Source organism: Vulpes vulpes, chromosome X, assembly GCF_048418805.1.
Source record: "Vulpes vulpes isolate BD-2025 chromosome X, VulVul3, whole genome shotgun sequence".
Classification (NCBI taxonomy): domain Eukaryota; kingdom Metazoa; phylum Chordata; class Mammalia; order Carnivora; family Canidae; genus Vulpes; species Vulpes vulpes.
The window spans coordinates 98,797,660-98,820,008 of NC_132796.1; the positions used below are offsets into that span (position 1 = coordinate 98,797,660).

At 39.2% G+C, this 22,349-nt stretch overlaps 1 protein-coding gene across 33 annotated transcripts in view; it reads right to left on the minus strand.

Moving 5' to 3' along the window:
• ENOX2 (ecto-NOX disulfide-thiol exchanger 2) overlaps positions 1 to 19,365 on the minus strand; it is a 263,608-nt gene extending 244,243 nt beyond the window's left edge. For 12 of the 33 annotated variants that reach the window (XM_072743778.1, XM_072743771.1, XM_072743760.1 and 9 more), the window contains exons 1-2: positions 19,102 to 19,311; positions 17,694 to 17,753 (exon numbers count right to left, since the gene is read on the minus strand). Coding sequence is in view for 5 of the 33 variants with exons in the window: in XM_072743755.1 (XP_072599856.1) it covers positions 3,040 to 3,061 (22 nt within the window). In the remaining 28 variants the exon portion in view is untranslated. Of the gene's footprint in view, positions 1 to 1,909; positions 2,038 to 3,039; positions 3,465 to 17,693; positions 17,754 to 19,101 lie in introns of those variants that run through there. The other 21 variants (XM_072743753.1, XM_072743752.1, XM_072743756.1 and 18 more) reach the window with 15 other exon arrangements.
• Between the last annotated feature and the right edge of the window lie 2,984 nt (positions 19,366 to 22,349).

The window sequence follows — 22,349 nt, forward strand, 5'->3', positions numbered from 1 at the left end:
TCCTGAATACGAACTAGGGGTGGTGGGCGGGGGGTGGGGGTGACTGGGTGACGGGCACTGAGGGGGGCACTTGATGGGATGAGCACTGGGTGTTATTCTATATGTTGGCAAATTGAACACCAATAAAAAAAAATTTTTTTAAGTTAAAAAAAAGGGATCCCTGGGTGGTGCAGTGGTTTGGCGCCTGCCTTTGGCCCAGGACACGATCCTGGAGACCCGGGATCAAATCCCATGTCGGGCTCCCAGTGCATGGAGCCTGCTTCTCCCTCTGCCTGTGTCTCTGCCTCTCTCTCTCTCTCTCTATGACTATCATAAATAAATAAATAAAATTTTAAAAAAATAAAATAAAAGTTAAAAAAAGAATGTTTTCTGAAGAGGTTTTCAAAACTGTTTACCAGAGAACTACTATGAGCTCCTCAAGTATATGGGCTCAGATGAAGTGATAACATAGTTTTAAATAGTTTTAGTCCCTTCTTCAATGGGACACGAAATATGTTTTTTCCCCCTTTAAACTATTGAATTTAAAATTGAGAAATCATTTGGAAATTTAAGAAGATGAGAAAGCTGGTCTATTTTATTTTGATAGGTAGATAAGATAAGCAGTAAGGAAAGAATGAAACTGAGTTAGCTGTATATTTTTTCTGTTGATCTGGATAAAATAATCAAATCTGAAAACATGTAGCACTTCACATTCATGGCCAGTATATTTTAAAATACACATACTTTTATGAAAACAGCTATATATGTTTATTGAGCAGAATATTAAATACAAACTAGCTTTAGAAAGAAAATGTTCCACATTAATGTTTTTGATTGGACATTGTAATTCCTCCTAATTTCACAAGGTTCTATCTTCATTCATATTGATGTAAAGTTAATCAAAAGATGAATGTTTCTTTATGTATCAGCAAAATTGATCTAGAAAGTACTCATGTATTAAAATAAAACAGTTTGGAAAAAATTTCTAGAGTTCTATCAAATAAGACTTTTTTTAAGTAAATGAATATATTTAGTTTTCTTGACTAGTAGCTTAAGTCAAATTTACCCTGGATCCATCAACTGTGAGGCAGCCTGGTATATGGGGGAAACAAAGCACAGGTTCTTGAATCAGATCATCTAATCTATGAGTTTGGGCTCTGCCACTTGTTAGATTTAAGACTTCAGGCCAATTACTTATCTTGGAAGTCTCAGTTTTCTTACCTCTGAAATGGAGATCATAATGCCACTGCACTCACACCAGGTTGTCATGAGGATAAACTGAGCAAGCGTATGTGAAATCACTGTGTAAATATTTTACACTACATCCACTATCAGCCAATAACTGACAACTGTATTGTAATTAGAAGTTATTTTTTAATAGAGTAAAACCATGAGGAAATTAAACACGTATTCATAATTAGCATGCAAATAAAATTCAGTCATAAAAGGCACCTAGTTGGGTTTGACATCATTCATTAGGTCACCCTAGAATTGAGAGATGGCAAGGAGATAATATCACTATCTTTTTAACATATATACTTTTATTAGAATGGAGTTCTTCTCAGATATAGTAATCCAGTAGCATAAAAAAGTCCAATATTTTTCACTGCCAGAAATTTAAACCAGTAATACAGGTCTATGAGAAACCTCTATTTATTGAACCAAGCAATATTTTCCATGAAAATATATCTATTTGCTTCTGTAGTAAACAAGACAGTCTCTCTTTTTAGTCCAAAGAGAAAAAATAAGAACTTCTCACATTAAAAATGTACAGAGACAGCTCTTCTGGAGTCAAGCATGCATCGGGGTATGGAGAAAACATCCAACAAGCACAACTCTCCACCACTTAGTGAAACAAACCAACCGCTAACCAAAGAAGAAACTGAAGCTATAAATTCAAATAAATGGGCTGCAGGGAGACTACACAAACCTGCTGTTGCTTTAATTGCAGACAATTCAATTCAGCAGCTGTTGGTCCAGGCACTAAGGTTCACTGTATGCTCTTCAGCGTAACCTTGAAATACTGTCACTCACTCACTTCTCCACATCATCTGCATGCTGTCCAATTAATGAGGAGCGAAATCAACTGTCAAACCACGCATCAAAACAGAACATGATCTTTTAGCTCTTAAGTACAGGAGCACAGTATTTTAAGGACAATAAAGCATGAATGGAAGTGAGAGTCCTTAACAATAAATAATATTTAAACTTATCAAAACATATAGTTGTAGGAACTAAGCTTATGTTCTGTTCAGCAGGAAATTGAAACTTTCTCAAGGTTTTTTTTGTTTGGACAGATCTTATCTGTCTAACTGCTGTATAAGAAGCCTTTTAAACAACATTCACCAATGTCTGATCAGTCTTCAAGTTCTTCATTATTATAGATCAATATGTTTCTAAAAGCTTAAGAGAATACTTAAGGAACACTTCCGGTCCAATGATATTTTACAATACAAAATGATTTGCTGCTGGCATTTTTAGCCTTGCTGTTTCCAGCACTTTTTTTTCTACCAGGAGAACAAACAACAATAATATATAATGTTCATCAATCTGGTTAAATAATGAAATAAAAATAAATTTACCAAAATAAATGTGTTCTGGAATGCTTCCTATTTGAAGTTTCCCTTCTCTTAACTATATCCCAAATCTAGACAACCAATTGACAAATATGAGAGTTAATAAACTCAAGAGAAAAACAACACACTAAGTGTTTAAAAATTGCTTTTTGCTTCCAAAGCACTGTGTCTTCTGTGCAAACACTCTAGGCTATATTGCATTACCAGTTGCAGACATAAGACTTGAGAAATTCAACACAAGAATACAGCAGAGAAGCAAGCACAATTAAGGGATCAGGACTATCAATTTAACAGAAACCCCAGATTTTACATAGCAATCTGCTATAAACATTATAGCAAGGGGCAGGCATGTTTAGTGCAGCTGTTTTGTTTAGCTCATTAGAACCTTATTTGTCCTTCAGTACAGTTAAACTGGAGGCAAAATAAGAGAGGAATGCACTTTGAAACAAAAGGGAAATTTCAGATAAAATAAAACATACTATACCTGTATATTGTACCAGGAACATCGTGACACTCTTCAGGGAACTGTTTCACGTTGTATCCTACCGTGAGTTATTCTCCCCTTACCCTCTTCTTTCCACAAAAAGAAAAGCCAAAGAACCCCAAACCCCACTACACACTACCCCTAACCCACCCCCCCATTGAGGAAAAAAAAAAAACAGTTACAATTCAGCTTAGATCTGATGCTTCTGTTTAGCTCAGCTCCAGCCGAGCAACTGAGCTCTAGCAACGGAGCATAGGGAGGTGGATTCTGATGCCAGTAGCACTTCCATCCACTTCACTTACACAAAAGCAGGCAGTGGAAAATCCAGGAGCCTTGAAGACAAGGGCTGGAACTGGCTTTTATGAATTGCTATTACTGCATGTGTCACCATCCATCTCCAATGACGGACACTTATAGGCTGAATTGGGAGTGGAGGGGGTGGGGAGGAGGAGGTTGGAGAGCAGGTGGAGAAGCAATTAGCAGTATGTTCATCGGAGAATTCGTTCGGGATTTCATACATCAGTGCCTAAAGAAACAGCATGCAGTTGACAAATCAGAACTTTACAATTTGCATGCCTTAGAAGAAATCTTAGCTCACAGCTCCAAACGAAATAATGTTTCCCCACTCTTATAGAGCATGAAAAGTCACCCCTCTGCTTTCTCTTTCCTCTAGCTACTCTTGTTCCTGAGAAATCAACATTCAAAATGAATATTTGCTAATTTCCCCCAAAGAATTATATTTAAAAGGCTGGAAGCAAAGGAAGTATGAAGAAATTAAATTATATCAAACATGACATCTCTTAACAAAAAGGCAAGAAGCTAATTATTTTAAGCCAACTTTTCATCCCTAGTCCCATTCCCCAGGTGCAGCTTTCACAGCTATAATCACTAGATCACACAACTATTGTGCATATATTTAAAACTGGAAAACAATCTACATATACCAAAAAATAGTTCAGTTAAAGTCAAGATGAAAAGCTAAGAACTATATGCAAGACTCTCTCCATAGATGACCTTAAGAAGGCACTTTGCCTATTAATGCTTCAGTTTTACTCATCTGCTAAACTGAAGCCCATTATTTAGACCAATTTGAAGATTAGTCATGAGTAAGAAACAAAAAGGAAACAGTCGCTTAGAAACAAAACAGGACACAATTGAAGGAATACTGGAGCTGGGTATCAGGAAACCTGGATTCAGGCTCCAGTTCTATAACTTTCTAGCTGTATTACCTTAGACAAGTCACTTAATTTCTCTGAGCTTAAGTTTCCTTGTTTACAAATTGGACACAGTAGTACCTATCCTGACTGCTTCAGAGGATTGCTATGAAGAGCTAATGAGGTAACAGATGTGAAAATCCCTTTTTAAATTGTAAAAGGCTATAAAATTGTATGGAATTATTATTGTTATACTCTGAAACAAATCCGGCCTAAATGGCTGAAGTCAAGCACCTTTATCACATAAGAAAAATAAAAAGAAAGAGCCAATATAATTTTGTGAAAAGAATTCTCAATTCTTCCAATTTTAAAGTTGGAAGGAAGCACTGTTTGCTCTTAAAATGCCACAGAAGGGAAATTGTTTTAAAGGAAAAAATTTTAAATCTGATACATAATACATCAAAGTTTATTAAAGAAACTGAAGCCCTTTAATTCCTTCTTTCCTTTCTGGAAAGTCAGTTCTTTTGTTTTCATATGGCCTAGTATTATGTCCCATCTAGAATGCAAGCTACAGGACATGAACATCAACTTCTGTTAAATCTTTCTATTAATTTGGTATATCCTCACTGCCTAGTATGTGTGGAAGAATTCATGTTGATTAGCTAAGTCTAAATCCACAAGGTAAAAATCCAAAGTCATGTTTTATGAGGCTCCAAACTGCCTTGATACTATATATACAGTGACCAGCTGGCTTAAGCTGGGACACAATTTTAGCACATGAAGTCCTGGGGTGGCCACACCTGGGGCACTAAATGATCCAGGCAATGTTTGGGGACCTTTGGTTCAGCCAAATCCCACATGTCCTGATTTCCATCTGTATGGTGGTTACCCAAGTGTGTGTCTGTCCACATGGGCCAAATCTGAAGCAGCCAAAAAAAGTGGGAGCTATAGCAGAAATATCAGATGTCAGCTCCCCTTGGCCCCTTCTAATGCCATCTGTGTCCTCAAACAAGTGCCGAGCCCACTATCTAAGAGAAGAAAGAAAACTTTCTCTAATTGTCCCTTTGAATGTCATTGCCAATACTGAAAATGCCAGTAAAATATGTATCCAAAATCTATGTTAAGTCAATGGGAAAAATGGATAAGATGAATCACAAAGAGTTTGGTGACTGGTAGCTAAGAGGGAGTAAAAATCATTAAAAGAGGGAAGGAGAGGACAGGGCTGGGAGGGGAGGAGAAAAGAAGGGGGGCAAGAGAGAGGAGGTAAGGAGAGCAAATGAATCTGAAATGAGAGCTTTTTTTCTCTAAGCAGAAACACATCAGCTGGAATCACCCAAAACCTCACCTCCTAGAAAGTACTTGCCTTTTGAAGTATTGGGAATAGCTTTTTACCACCACAGCTGCTATCCTAGCCTTCCAAATGCTTAGGTAAATAGTCAACAGCTTGAAAAAGCACTGACAGCCCTTGCACCAGAACTCACTTTCATTTGGCATGTGGAAAGTCAGGCAGGTGGGATACAGTTCTCCAGAGTTCTCATCACTGCAACCCCCCACCCCCACCCCGCCATAGCCCTACCTTTGGCATAGCTGGCCACTAACAAAAGTGTCAGCCCAATTTCAGGTTTGGCAAAGGAGGCTTGCCTGAGATTTTTAAAACCACACTAGTAAGAAAGGAACAAAGACTGTATTTCAGAGTCACGCTGTTCTGCCTTTGGGCATTGCAACTGAACTCTTCCATACATTTAAGCTTGAAATTCATATTCCCTAAGTTCCTCAGTAGGGCCATTCAAAGTAAAGGGAAAAGTACAAGAAGATAATGTTTTGTTCACTTCTTTCCCACAATCAAAAGATGAGGATCATATCAAGAACATGACTGACAGCATATTTCAACCCAGATTAGCAAGAATGGAAATGAAAGCGTCAGAGCATCCCGATAAAAACAAACACACAAACATATATACCAATAACCATTGCAATGTTTTCATTATCTTGATTTCAAGCTCCAGAATATAAACACTAATGGTTCCCTAAACCACTGGAGCTGCTTCTCAGCAGCCATCACCAAGCCTGACTGGCCTTTTCAAATGAATTCCCATTGTTAACCACCTTAGATTCTGAGTGTTTTTGTCAAAAACAAAAATCCCAGTGGAAGATTTCAAAGAACAAAAACTTGAATCCAACTATGAACCTAAAATGGGAAGAAACAATGTTAATTTGCTAAACCCCAAACAAAACAGAAATGCTAACACTTTGAAAGAAACAACTTGAAACAGAAAAAACACTTCATGTTTTCTGAATCAATCAAACTTTTTTTTAAGATTTTATTTATTTATTCATGAGAGACACACACACTCACAGAAAGAGAGAGAGAGAGAGAGAGAGAGGCAGAGACACAGGCAGAGGGAGAAGCAGGCTCCCTGCGGGGAGCCTGATGTGGGACTCATCCAGATCCCGGGATGGCGCCCTGAGCTGAAGGCAGATGCTCAACCACTGAGCCACCCAGGCATCCCCGAATCAATCAAACTTGTAACAAACCCTGAGAGTCCAATCAGTTCAAATTCCTGCAAACAGCACACCAAGACTTGGTTTCACCTGCCTAAGAACCCACAAAGGAACCATAATTAACACTGGATAAGAAATTGGGAGGGCCGCCTGGGTGGCTCAGCAGTTGAGCATCTATCTGCCTTCGGCTCAGGGCATGATCCTGGAGTCTTGGGTTTGAGTCCCACATCAGGCTTCTCACAGGGGGCCTGCTTCTCCCTCTGCCTATGTCTCTGCCTCTCTATGTGTCTCTCATGAATAAATAAAATCTTAAAAAAAGAAATGGGGAGAACTAGGTTCTCCTGATTTTCCCACTGTTTGACCTTGGTCAAGTCACTTACACTCTTTCAATCTCGGTTTGCTTGCTTTGGAATGGCTGGGGCTGTTTACCAATACCTCAGGTCTAATAGTTTATACCAATTGTGAAATGTACTCTAGTAACAAAATAGAAAACAATGTCACAAGTTGGCCCTAATTTCCAGGAGGGAGGGAGGTGGACCAATCCAACTCTCCTCATGGTTTCTGTTTCTAGCTTATTTTGAAATATGCTCATAGACGAGTTAAGCAACTGTGCTTGCTTAGCCTTGGGAAGAGTCACCCTAATATTCCTCTTCATAATTTTTCTCTTCAAAAAACATTCTAGAGGCAGTTTGTTTTCTTCAGATGAAAGCTACAGGTCAGTGGTATGGCCCCAAAAGGGAAAAAGGAAAGAAAGAACGTGATCTAGAATATGCTGAGCGCCTATTGCACGCCAGTCAAGGCATGATACTTCACATTATTTACATTAGACCTCGCAACACAGCTATATGCTAAACATTATTATCTTCATTGTATAGGTAAGGAAACTGAGGCTTAGTGATATTAAGTGCCTTACACTCACTCAACTGCTAAGTGATAAAATTGGGGTCTGAACTCAAGCAATCTGAATCTACTACTATACTAACATTCTAACGACTAAAGTCTGAATGACTGAATTCCTTCTGAATTCGGTGATTCAATTGGAGTTGCTTAGTGAATAAATCATGTGCTGAGTCAATACAGTGAAAATAAACTTACTTGCATGTAACTGGGTTGACAATTTTTAAAAATTTCATCAGACAATGTGGTTAAGACCACTGAGGTCTGGAGTAAGACAAACCTCAGTTGCTTGAATTTGGGCTTATGGACAAGGTACTTAACCATGCTGAGTCTCAAATTTTCTTATCTGACAAATGGGAAAAGAAGTCGTATCTATTTGATTGGGTTGTTAGGAAGCATTAATGATGTGATAGCAGCTAGCACAGTGCTTGGCACAAAATTGTTCAATAAATGCAAATTAGAGCTATCCTTGTACTCATAAGTAACAGAGCAAGAAAGGAAAAGTTATAAAGAAAAAGAAAACCAGGATTCATTGAATGCAAGTGCTCCTTGGCCTGTAGAACAGACTTAGCATGAAAGAAGTTTTTAGTGGCCCACCCATACCCTCGAAAACTATGCCACATCCTACAGATTAGCATATTAATGAGGCCACATGAATATACTAATTGGAGGTGCCTAAGTAGTAGCAAGGAGACTTGTCATGTGGTCTGCTGAACAGCAATTGTCCCTCGTTTCCTGGAACCTATCCTTCTAAAGAGAGAGTTGGAAAGTAGTAGAAGTACTGCTGGAACTACTAGGTGGGCTAAGGCCCTTTTCTTCCCCCAATTCTTCAAATTCTAGCTTCTCTCTCACCCATTCACTCGTGGCCCACTTCTCATTTACTCCCCTTCTCCCTCAGTTTTTTCTAGTTTTTTTTTTTAAGATTTTATTTATTTATTCACAAGAGACACAGAGAGAGGCAAAGACATAGGCAGAGGGAGAAGCAGGCTCCTGCCAAGGAGCCTGATGCAGGACTCAATCCCAGGACCCAGGGATCATGCCACTAGCTGAAGGCAGACGCTCAACCACTGAACCACCCAAGCATCCCAGTTTTTTCTAGTTTTATTGTGATTCTTTCCGTGGCTCTAGCTCTGTCTCTGTTTATCAGCATCAAGTGGTATTTATGGGATGTGTGTCTGGCACTATACTAGGTAAAGTGTAGAGACATCCAAAAGTTAGTTGAAGAGAAATGTGTTCTATGGCCAAATAGATCAAAGACACACAGGTAGACTGGAGTTTTGGCAATATAGTAAATGCAGATATAACAAGATAATATGGTTGATTTCAGAGCACAAAGTAGTTTGTTCATCCATACATACTAAAGAATTTAGAAAAATATACATGGGTGGATAGGTGATAAAGCAAATAGTATAAAGTGCTAATTATAGAATCTAAGTGATGGATTATAGGGGTATTTACTGTAAAATTCTTTAACAGTCTCTGTATATTTAAATTTTTTCCCATAAAAGTTTGAAGATAAAGGAGTGGGGTAAGAGGTATTGCTTTTTCAACTTGAAATATTTCAGAACAAAATATTATCATATTTATATAAAGAAGCATAGGGGCACTTGAGTGGCTCAGTTGGGTGAGGGGCCGACTCTTGATCTTGGCTCAGGTCATGATCTCAGGGTCCTGGGATTGAGCTGGGTGTTGGACTTCGTGCTCAGCAGGGAGTCTGCTTGAACTCTCTCTCTCTCCCTTTGCCCCTCTACCCTTCTCTCTCTCCAACTAAATAAATAAATAAATCTTTTTTAAAAAAGATTTAAAAAGCATAAATCAAATAGGACAAAATGCTAAAAATTGCTGAATCTGAGTGAACGGCATGACAGTCCCATATGATCTGTGAAAATCTTCTACATTTAAAATAATTTCAAAATAGAAGGTTAAAAGATAATTGGTTGAACGCTGACCTTTTTACGTAGTGTCTCAGTTACCATTTTAGTAGAGAAGATACGGGGTTGGTAGTAGTAGAGAAATTGGAAAGAATGGGGGAGGGGCAATAATCAACCTGTAGATAAACCTTGGGTGCCTTCTATACGCAAGACACTATAGTAGGCACCATGGAGTATTCAGAGACAAAAAAAAACACAGTCCCCACCCTGAGAGGGTTCACAGTGTAGGTGGGAGAAGCCAAAGCAGTGTCTTAAAGGGTAACTGGCTGGAGCAGAGAAATTCTGTAAGAGAGAATTCTGTAAGAGAGAATGAAGCTCAGAAAGGTAGGTTGGAGCCAGACTGCAGAAAGTACCCAAGGCCATGCTAAGGAGTTAGGACTTCATCGAAAGGATAATGGGAAGCCATTTACAGTATCTGAGTTCGGAAAAGAACATGTTCTAAAACTGATGGGCTAGATAGTATAACCTGTTGGAGCACAGGTACCTTCAACATGTATTTATTTTATATTCATATACTTCTGGCCCTTCTATCTATTTCGATAACTGGATGTGGCCTTTAGGGCTTTTCAACATTCTGGATGCTGCCCATTTTTTAAACAGCCACTTTTTGTCATCTTTCCAGCCTCTTTCCCTCCCCCAGCCCCAAGGGGAGCTGCCCAGCACTCAGCTCAGCCCTGCTGACTCAGTAAGCAATAAATAAGCCTTATACAGTTTTTTAAACCAAGTTGCTAAGCTTTGAATCTCTGATTTCCTTCATGGTAATCAAGCCTCAATTACTACTGAGATCATTGATTTGAGTTGGAAAAATGAATATTCAGCTAAGCAAAATGTGAAGGAGTACAGGAAGGTATGTCCTATGTGTAGAAGGAAACAATTATTCACAGTGATTTTTGGATATTAAAAGAAAACCTAGTGGAGAGGACACCGGGCTGAATAGCAGCAGCAAGTGATTAGGATCAGACCTCTCAAAGACTGCCAAACTAAAAGGTGGACTTTTTCTGTTTCTAGTTTTTAACCCCCATAAAGTCCATCCTGCAATCCAATCATGTTACTCCCACATTTAAAACTCTGTTCTGGCACATGTCTGCCTAGCTCCTTAGCAAGTGGACTTCCTTCACCAACTGACCACAAGATAACCTTTCCAGATTCGTATCTGGTCCCCCACCCAACTCCCAGGGGTTCACACACAATATCTTAGCTTTTTCTAAACTATCCATTCAGACACATGCAATTGCTTTGCATGTGTTGGTGGTCCCTCTGCCTGGAATCCTTGCCCATTACCTTCTTCCACCTAGATTCTAGGCAATGCCCACTCATCCGTTGTGATTCAGCATAGTTAGACTCTGGTCTGTGTTACCCACCTCTAGCAGTTATGCCCTCCATCATGTTTCCAGGGCACCTTATATACCTCCTTCTCTGATGTAATATACCTTTCCCACTGTAATGTAATTATTGGTTTGAGTGTCCATCTCCCCCTACTTAACTATGAACTCCTTGGGGGCAGGCAGGGACTACTTCTAATTAATCACTATTCCTAGTGCTTACCATAAAGTCTGGTCCTGTATATGTGTTCAAATATCTATTGAATAAATGAGTTTGAATATCAAGTGCTCCTTGAATTCAAAATATGCATCTCTTGAAAGGTAAAAATTAGAATACTATGTGACCAAAGTAATCCTCGTGGAGTATGTTTGAGGACTTGACTGAAGGAGAGATGGTACGAGGACATATTATGAGGTCTTAATGTGGGACATTTCTACCCTAGGAAGCTCTTACTGGCAGTTGTTGCTGGCTGAAAAGAAGAGCAGCTGGACGGACCAGAAGGGCCCTTACCGGGGATTTCCCCAATGTTACCTTTTACAGCTCAGCACTGAATGAAGAAAAAGTTGTTTATATAACATTCCCCACACAGTGCTTTGATTCTTCTGAATTACAGCCAAACTTTCATTTGTACTCTGCCTACAGATACATTTGGACCAGACTTGTTAACAGGTAGTCACTGAAAGTTCTCCAGTTCCTATTTCCACCTGTCATTATTACTCCAAGGAACAACATTTTGTGGGGAAGTGACCACTGAAAAACTGAGAGTCAAAAGGGGGGGGCAGGGCAGTTAATAAAAATGACCTTTTATTTTTCTCCTAGATTGCCAATGTATTTCACACCAACTCCCATCCTGCATTGGTTTATACTGTGTATCAGTAAAGGCAAAAAAAGAAAATGAAGACTTTAGCAAAACTTGATGCTTGTAGGCAAGAAAAAGGGGAAGCAACACTGAGGCCCAGAATATAAATCTTTAGATATATGATCCATTGCCACTTCTGAAAAGTAAACATTTCAGATGTTTTAAACAAATAGCAGAAGCAATTAGCCCCCTTCTGTAGACTCAACAGAGGTGTATGCTGAATTAAAAAAAAAAAAAAAAACCCGAGTCTGTTTTGATCTTCAAAAATGTCAAACTGGTAAACGTTTCGCTTTTTTTGTATATATAAATCTATGAGCCAAGCCTAGCTTGAGGAAGATTTAAGAGACATAAAATTTGTCTGAGGTGTCTGCCAAATCTCTGCAGCAGAGAGAAACCCTGGAAAAGCTGACATAGTCATAACTCTCACATCACTAGCAGGCTTGTGCAGCACTGGATGTACACAGAGTCACCGTTCCTTCTCTCAAACTGTTTGTAAACAGAGAAATAGATCATTTGCTTATCAGCTATCTGGTAGTTCATGTTTGCCTATATATCCCATAGAGGAAAGAAAAAGAAAAAAAGTCCCCACTGGCACATAGCCTAACTCTCAGCTGGGTAGATTTTCATTTATATGATGGGCCTGCTTGTTAAAATCTTCTCTGTCATTTGCTCTCACACACTCATTCTTGTGTGTACACTAGATCAATCTCTGTCTCTGCCTCTCTGCTTGGAAGGCCTTAAGAGGGTATTTATAAGTATCTAGTGCAGTGTCTAACAGAGTGCTTTGCACATAATAAGCCCACAATAATTCATCAAATGAATTGAAACTCCATCTGAAATTTCTGTATTCGACTTATTTGATCATGGAACAAGAGAATTATAGATTCTTTTTCTTGGAGTATTTAAAAGTGACAATTCCTTACAAAGTAATATCATTTTATTCAGACAATTCATGCTTAGGACTTCTGTCCTTTAAAAGCATCCATTTTTACACAATGGGAATTATTTGTAAGGCAAATGAAGGAAAGACCACGCTGCAGGATCCTGAATGACAATATGAACACGGATACATTTTGTAAAGAAAATCAGATATCCCATATTCACCCGATTGTATGTCGTTATGGTAATCCACTACATATGTCTAAGATCACTTAACAATGCAGGAATATAGTGCATGCATGGGCTGCATTCTGTAAATAGGATTAACAGTTGAATTCAACCAAGGTCTTCCCTGGGGAGAGATTGCTGGAAAATACATCTACATGACATTTAAAAAAATAAATTAACCAATGACATTGGCTCCCACGAGACACATTGTTTCTTGTACATTCAATTCTATCACAGTTTTCTGTAGCTCTCTGCTGACATCCCCATCCCCAAAGACATAGAATTTCAAAACAGAAAGAAAAACAGAGCAATTGGAGCTCTTCTGTCTCTCCTGCATGAAGTGTTATGTACACAAAGGAAAAGATTTCTGTACATTAGCACAATATGAACTGTGACATGGTGAGATCATGTCAGTCTGGACTGTTCTCATTATGCTGTGGTCACATATAAGTTGCCCAAGGGAATGAGCAAAGTCTGTGTGCATACTGACCAAGATTGGCAGGGGCTGCAAGAAAATGAAGAAAAGAGCTGTGTTATAGCAGGAGGTTTAAATTGTTTCCTTTAAAAATGTTCTTTGTGATGATTTTTCTCCCCACTTTTATGTATTTAAATTAATTTTCCTCTTCTGTAACGTAGGGATAACTATTGGATGTAGTGAATATTTTTATAGAGGATGAAATTAAATCATGGCATACAATTATATTAATATATATTATATAACATATAATATAATTAATTAATATTAATATATTAAATAATTATGTTAACCCATAGAGTCCACATCAACATTTGGCTAGCATTAACTAAACATCTATTATATGCCAGGCTCTGGCTTAAGACACCAAGAAAAAGTAAATCATGGGAGGAAAATGTGACATTGGGGAGAAAAGCAGGGAGATGATTTTTAAAAGTTTCATAAACCAGTCTAAGAAGTTTAGATTCTGTCTTAAGGACAATGGACAGCCTTTGAACTATTTTATATAGAGCTGGATGGCTTCAGATTTGCAATTTAGAAAAATCATTCTCAGCACTGTTAGAGAATGGATCAGAAGCGAAGCAGGTTGGAGACAGTAGTAAACTAGGCTAGAAGTTGTATGTGTGTGTGTGTGTGTGTGTGTGTGTGTGTGTTTTGCAGGGTGTTTGGGGGCGGCATTGTGCCCCAAACTAAGGCAATGATAATAGGGGTAGACATGGGAAAAACATTTTTAATAACTTTTAAAAAGTAACAAATATACTATTATAGATGATTAGAAAATAAAAATATGCAAAAGGTTAAAAATAGAACTCATGTTACCTTACCATTTACAGCAAACCACTATTGAATTTTGTGTATTTAATGATAATTTTCAATGTATGTATGCATAAGGGTGTGTGTATGATCACATGCATGTGTATGCATGTGTATTTAAACTGGAATTTGTTGGCTTCATAACCTGAATTTTTTCTAAATATATTATAAACAATGTTCGACATCATTAAACATTTTTTAGTAACATCAACTTACATGGCTACTTAATATAGTAATCTAGTTTATAGATAGACCATAATTGATTAAATCCAAATCTCTAGTATTGGGGACATTTAAAATGCTGTTTTTCTTTTTTCCCCCTGGGATAGACATCTTGAGAGCTAAAATTTTGGAAATATCACATTTACTTCCTCAGCTTAGAGCCCTAGAAGTAGAAGTGGTACACTGAAAGCTATGAACTTTAAGATTTTTGATATACTGATAATTTCTCTCCAGAAGGGCTATATCAAATTACAGTCCCACTAGCAGCATCTATGACTGGGAGACCCATTTGAGAGTTCAAGGAGGTAGTCAACTGGATTTGGTAGGTGGAGAGGAGGGATGGATCCTTGGCAGGGTATCAGATAGGAGCAATGTGAACTCTGTCAAGAGGAGCAAAGCAATAGGCAGGCCTAAAGGACAGGTGGCTGGAAGGATAACTGGTGAGAAAGAAAAAGGTAAGGTGACCACGGAAGAGTGGAGGAAAATGAAAAAGAAGGAAACCTCTAGTGAAAGATATTTGGGTCGCTTTAATTTACTGCTTTATTCAGCAAAAGCAGCTAATGTAGCAAACAGCTAATCTTTTTATAACATTTGGCACTATGGTACCAGAGTTCTGAGTTATATTCATATGAATATGTTTATCCATTTGTTTATCCAATAACCATTTATTAGTATTTGGTATCTACCACATGCCAAGTGCTGTTCTGGATACTATGGTTGTGGAGATAAATAACACCTGGCCCCTGCCCTCAAGGAGTTCACAGTCTAGGGCAGAGACAGATGCATCCACAGACAGACACACTATCGCATGGTACAGCCTAGGACAGAAGTAAGTGCAGGGTTCTACTGAAGCCAGGAGCCTAGCATTGTTTCATGTATGCCTGCATGTGTTTGTGTGTGTGTGGGGGGGGGGGTTGCAGGAAAGGCTTCAAAGAGGTGTTGATATTCAAATATCAAAATTATTTGATATTATATTTTAAATAATATAATTCCATTAAGACTCACCCTGAGTCTTGAAGGAGTTCCTCAGATGACTAAGGGTCACAGATCATACTCATATTCCTGACCAGTGCCTTGAATATTTGTGCCACTGCTGACAAGGACACTCAGTAAGGCAGTGAAAATGCCCATGTGTAATCCAAACCCATTCGTGAAAACAGCTGCCACTGTTACCTTAATGCATGTATGTCCATGGCCTGATTTGGGCAGCAATACGCACTTCTTAGAATATAAAGGATAACAGGCAAGTGACATACAGACTTTTAAAAATAATTCTGATGATGTTGATAGAATAATAGTCATATCTACTAAGTCCTACTAATTCTACCTCCTAAATGTTTCTTATATCTGTTCCCTCCTCTCATATGCAGCTCCCTTGGGTCCTCTTCATCTCTAGCTTCCCAACTCGTCATGCCCCCTCCTCCAGTGCATCCCAAAATAAAAACCTAATCATGGTACTCCTAAAATATTTTATTTTTTTTTATTGCCTACAATCAGTATTTCCCAAATTTCAGTCATTTGAGTATTATCATATTCATACACCACATATACTATTATTTACTTAATATTTATCTTTAAAACATAAAACTTGTTCACTTTATATTTTTATTAAGCCATTTCCTGCATAACCTTAGATAGTTCACGGGACATAGTTCAATTTTATCCTTTATGAGACACATTAGAATATATAATTACTAAAATTTAAAATGTTTGTGGGAGTACAACATAACCACCACTGGCAGACACCCTACAGTTTGAATAACAATGGTAGCACATCCAAATTTATTTCTTTTTAAAAAATCTTTATTATTATAATTTTTTAAGTAGGCTCCGCACACAGCATGGAGCCCAAGGTAGGGCTTGAACTCACGACCCTGAGATGAAGACCTGAGCTAAGATCAAGACTTGGACCCTTATCCAACTAAGCCACCCAGGCACCCTGAGGACATCCAAATTTCTTAACACTGCATTCAAGGTACTTTACAAATAAGCCCCAGCCTATTTTTCCAGACTCTTCTACCATTACAAACTTTCCTTTCCCCCAATCTGTACCCTAGCCATGCTGAATTCCTAAATATTAAATGGACATGCTTTGCTCTTCTATAGCCACATGTCTTTCACAGACTGCACTTTCTAATCTGGAATGCCTCCCCTATACTGTTTTCTGCCTGGAAAACTTATTATCCTTCAAGACCTGTCACCTCCTTACAGAAGCCTTCTACCTGATTCTTCCTTACAGCTAGACACTACTTTCTTTATCCTTCCAATAGCACTCTGTACCTGTCTCTGTTATACTATACATTATTTCACAATTGTGGGCATATTATCTCCCCAGCAAGAACCAGGGATAGCTCATATCTCATATTCTGTTGCATCCTGAACAGTCCACATAAGCAAAGGTCTTAGAGGAGACCTAATGACCTAGGAGGTCACTTAATACAAAAGCTACAATAAAATAAAAACTAAAAGTACCATCCAAGTCCAAATAGCTTACATGTAAGACATGTTTTTTTTCTTAAAAAAAAAAAAAAAAAGAATCATCTGGGGATTCCTGGGTGGCTCAGTGGTTGAGTGTCTGCCTTTGGCTCAGGGCATGATCCTGGAGTCCCGGGATCAAGTCCCACATCAGGCTTTCTGCATGGAGCCTGCTTCTCCTCCCTCTGCCTCTGTCTCTGCCTCTCTCTGCGTGTTTCTCATGAATAAATAAATAAAATCTTTAAAAAAGAGAATCATCTGATTCAGAAATAGCCATACTGACTATATGTTTTGGCAGACATAATTAGCTGTGGCTGCAATAAAAGTTAAGCAAATTCAGTTTTGGTAGCTACTTTACAGCATACACGTAACTGACACAGAAACTAAAAGTAAACCATTTGGGTTTCTGCCAGGATGATCAACTATACTTCACAATAATCTTTCCTTACCCCAAATGGAAAGTCAAGAACAAAAGTGAACAGTGGGACTAGCAAACCATGGTGGAGAGCGTGGGCTTTCAAGCCAGAAATCTATACATCCAAACCCCAACTCAACTCCTTACAATCTATGTGACTTTGGGCAAGTTAAAGTGCTCTACCTTTTAGCTTTCTCTTCTAGGAAACTGTGGAAAATAGCACCTACTTCATAAGACTCTTAAAGCAACAAAGTGCTTATGATAGTGCCTGGAACATTAAATGGGCTCAATAAATAGTCATTATTGTTGTCCAATGAAATGACTATAAATCAGATATGATGCATAAGGACAGCAAATGCATTTCTTAATAAATTTACGGCACCAGGCTTTAAAATGACAACTATAGAGTGTAGCTAAGAATAGCCACTAACAAAACAGTCTATAAGACAAAGTTATTAATGGGTTTAAATTAAACTCACACCTGGAACATACCACCACACTTCTTTGTGTTCTCCAACAAATGATCTCAAATCAGGTTCCCCTAAGATAAAAAAAAAAAAAAAATCACCCAATCTTAAATTTTTGGTCTTTAGTTTTATTTGATACAGAATAATATCCAAACTATTTGGATGCTTTAAAGTATCCTGTAATTATGACCCCAAGCTTTTCAACACTATTTCTTTCCCAATCTCTCCTTGATGACACCTTTTATTCCAGTCAGGCAAACCCACCCTTCACAAAAGTGCTCCCTCCTCTATCTACCCTTCTCAGATACCAATCCCAGTACCAGCAGGCATTTTCTCCCTTCTTTTTGCCCATTTCAAATCTTCTTTACTCCTTTGGAGCCAAAATTAAAATTCACCTTCTCCACAATGCCTACCAGGATTGGTCTGGAAGACAGAGGACAATGTCAAGCCTACAGCACTTCCAGGGTTAGCCTCGCTTGACCTTCCATAGGTCAACCCCCAACCCCATCAGTATTACAAACTTTTCACACGCTTTTGTAATAATAGTTAATACAGTCTGGTTCGCACAGTCTACTTTATTCCACAGTCGGTGTGCCCCCTAAATCTTTGTCAACATTAGTGCTGTATCAGTCCATGTTGGAAACCCCGAAAGCACTCGGTTTTTAAAAGAGGTCTAACTTGCCTTTGACTCTCACCAGAACACTGCACTGAACCTTAACCACATTTTCTCAAAAACGAGATTTCTTCTATCTACTGCTCCTCACCCCGTCTGGAAACTGAAGAGAAACCTTTCCACTCCAAAAATCTGATCAGGGAAGAAGCGAGTGGCTGGAAGGGCCAATAAAGAGAGGGCGACGATCTTTCTCTCACAGCAACGTTGCAAAGAGTGAAAATTTGACAAAAAGTCACGCCCCCAGAGGAAATTGGGGAGTGTGGGAATTGGGCACAATTTCCCAAATTGGGAAATGTGGGCACCTACCTCCTTTGGGACGGGTAGGTGCCCAAATCTGAAATGTAAATTGAGGGGAAGAGAGGAAAGAGGTCACCCAACTCTTCCAAGTAGTAAGGAGAGTCCAGATGTCGCCCAGGGAAGACCCGGGTCGAGAACCCTAACTTCAGACCTCTAAGGTGGCACGGGGCTGGAGTGGGGATAGACGTTGGCATTGTGAGGAGAAAAGGAGAGCTGGCGACGTAGAGAAAAAGAAGAGAGGGAGCACTCCCGAGGCTCTAAACCCGAGGAAACTGTCGCGGAGATCTCAGAAGCCCACCCCCGACTCCCAGTCCCTACACCCCCTCCTCGGCAGAGGCGGAGATGGGCGGAGTTAAGCGCTGAAGACAGCGGCCCGGAAGCACCCTCCTCCCTAGGCCCCCTCGGTCCCACAGTCCCCAGCCATAGCCACTCGGGCTTTCTGTCTCTCTGACCTCCAGCTCCCCGGCTACCGAAGGACTACTCATACAGCCGCGGAAAATCGGGCCGGCGTGACAGCTTCTGAGAGCAGAGTGCCCTCGTGGCGCCCCACGCCACGCAACTGTCTTCTGAACTCGCCGCCTTGCGGTAGCTCGCTTAGGCCCGGGACTCAGGGCCAAGGCTGGACTCTCACTCACATCGCGGCTGCTTCAGCGTCTCCTATTGGTTACTGGTCACCAGGGAAGCCGGAGGCCCCGTCTCTTGTCCTCATGGGAAATGTAGTTTGAGGTTGCTGGAGGCTGTTCTTCCTGCGGGGGTGGGGGGGTATCCAATATTGGCATTGGTGGAAAGACTCAAGTGAAGACACAGGATTGTGGGAGATGGAGTCGAGGCGCTTCTTTCTGTATACCCACAATTCCTCCCGCCAGTCCGATCAAACCCTGAGTTCAGATGGAGAAGGGTATTCTGGGTGTTGTAGTTTGGAGTGTAGTGTCCTACAGAATCTTCTCTTCTTGGGTTATGGATGGGGTTGTGCTTATTAGGGGTAGATGAAGGTTCTAGATCTATTTTACTGTTAGTTAAGCTATTAGCATTTTAGAGGAACCACTTTATGTCGTGATTTAAAATTCTTATTCAGTTTTGATTGGAATGGCTTTTTAAAAATGGTATTTGTGCTCTGATAAGTTTAGAATCACTGGTCCTTTAAAACTGTCATAGTGTGTTCTGTGTGAACCATCTGCATTAGAACCACTTCAGAGGTTCTGGGGAAAATGTTATACAATGTTTCTAGTCATGAATCACATTTTCCCTTGGAAGTCCTAAGAAATACGGTCTAAGCCAGCCCAGCAGAAACCGAGTTAACACATAAGGAAGTCACATTGCTGGTGTAATGCAACAGTTTAAAACAGGTAGAGAATACAACTTGAATAATAATAAATAAATACATACTTCTTTAAGAAACTATTGTTTTAGGGACGCCTGGGTGGCTCAGCGGTTGAATGTCTGCTTTGGGTTAGGGGAGTGATCCCGGGGTCGTGGGATCGAGTCCTGCATCAGGCTCCCCGGAGGAAGCCTGCTTCTCCCTGTGCCTATGTCTCTGCCTCTGTGTCTCCCGTAAATAAATAAATAAAATCTTTTAAAAAGAAAGTATTGTTTTAGTACAAGATGTGTTAAAAAGAGGTAGATAAAGAAATAGAGACATCTAGCACTTTGAAGCAATTTAAAGGTTTAGGAAAATGATGGTTTAAGGCTCATTTCAATCCTAATTTTTTTTTACTTTTTTTCTTTGATTAATGCCTATAGCTGAATGGATTATTACAGTTGGGTTACTACAATTTTACTGATAAGGACAACATTTTGGCTCACATGTGGAATGAATGCAAAGAAAGATGAATTACATTTTACTAAGGTAATTGCCTGAAGTCTTAAAAGTAAAGTGAAAAAAATAAGAAGACTTAATGGATTGAAAAATTTACTCAGCAAACTGCTTTGTGCAAGGCTCTCGGCTAGGCACTATTGCTACAGAATTAGAAACAGCCCTTGCTATTAAGTAGCTCACCACCTAGGAGAGGAGACAGAGTATACAATGTGAAAAGTGCTCTAAAAAAGGTCTACATAGAGTTCTATAAGACCATAGAACTAGAAGAACCCATTCTATTTCTGGAGCAGGCCATGCTTTTATGATGAGATTTGAAGAACTGGTAAAGTATTTGGGGTAGAGAGGTCAACCATATTTCATACTGAGGAATAAGAATGTAAAGAGTGCAGAGAACACCTCCCCTTCCCCCCAAAGGTTCCATATTGCAGGAAATAGATCACGCAGGAATAGGGAGCCATACCAATGAGTTCAAAATTTAACCTGAAAGCAGTAGAGAACTATCAAAGGTTCTTAAGCAAGGACATGATATGATCAGATGGACTTGGTGATACTTTGGATATAGAAAGTGAGGGAAAGGAAGGAGTATCTTCTGACTCTCAAGTTTTGGTTTGGAAGACTGAGTATGTGGTAGTACCACTCATTCAGATAGAGAAAAAGTAACAAGTTTTGTGAGGGATAGGAGGAATTAAGTTTTGGACACTTAAAAAAATTGAGGAGTCTATGGAACATTTGGATGGAGATGCCTGATAGGCTGCAAGGAAGTGTAGGTCTGAAGCACAGGAGAGAGATCTGGGTTGGAACTAAACATTTGAGAGACATTAGTATATAGATAGTAATTAACTAAGCAAATATGTATTAAATTTCTTTTTTAAATTTATTTATTCATGAGACATACACAAAGAGAGAGAGAGAGACAGAGAGAGAGAGGCAGAGACACAAGCAGAGGGAGAAGCAGGCTCCATGTAGGGGGCCTGACGTCGGACTAGATCCCGGGTCTCCAGGACCATGCCCTGGGCTGAAGACAGCGCTAAACCTCTGAGCCACCTGGGCTGCCCTGTATTAAATTTCACTCAGTGTTTAGGACAGTAGTTTTTAGAAGGGCATAGATTAAGTATGGAACCCTAGAAAATAACTATACTTAAGTAGTAGACAGAGGAAATCAATCTTCCTTGCCTTCAAAGGAAGCTGAGAAGAAATGGCCACATAGATGAACCAAGAGAAAATAAAGTATAATTACTAGCATATAACACAGAGAGGTCAAATAAAAGGACAGAAGAGTAATAAGAGACTACTCATCCATCCATTCAATAAATATTTATTGAGTACCTATAACATTCCAGGCATAATTCAAGATGTTGGGAATAAAGAAGTAGGAAAAAAAACAGATAACATCCTTTCCCTTTAGAGTTTATATTCTAATGGGGAGAAAATATCAATAAACAAGATTAATAATTAAAATACATAGCTGTGACAAGTAATATTTTTGCAAGGCTTATTAGATTGCATTGTGTGTGTGTGTGTGTGTGTGTGTGTGTGTGTGTGTGTATTACACAAACAAAGGTGAGACTCATGATCTATTGTTGGTAGAAAGTATGCTTGAAAATACATCCAGGAAAAGAAATATTTGAGTATAAGAAGATGAATTTGTGAAATAACATCCCAGGGTATGTTAGTCTGACTGGATTTATAGACCAATCAGTACGCCATAGTTAAGGTTTTGTCAACAGATAGTGTAAAGCTCAAGTCACGGCCATGGTTCAGATTTATAATTTGGCTTCAGTCTTTGCTTAGGTTAAGGGTTAGTCAGTTTGTTACTATCTTTACAAGTCAGTATGGATCCCTTGTTAGAGGACCATGTAACCAAATTTAGGACTCAGCCTGATA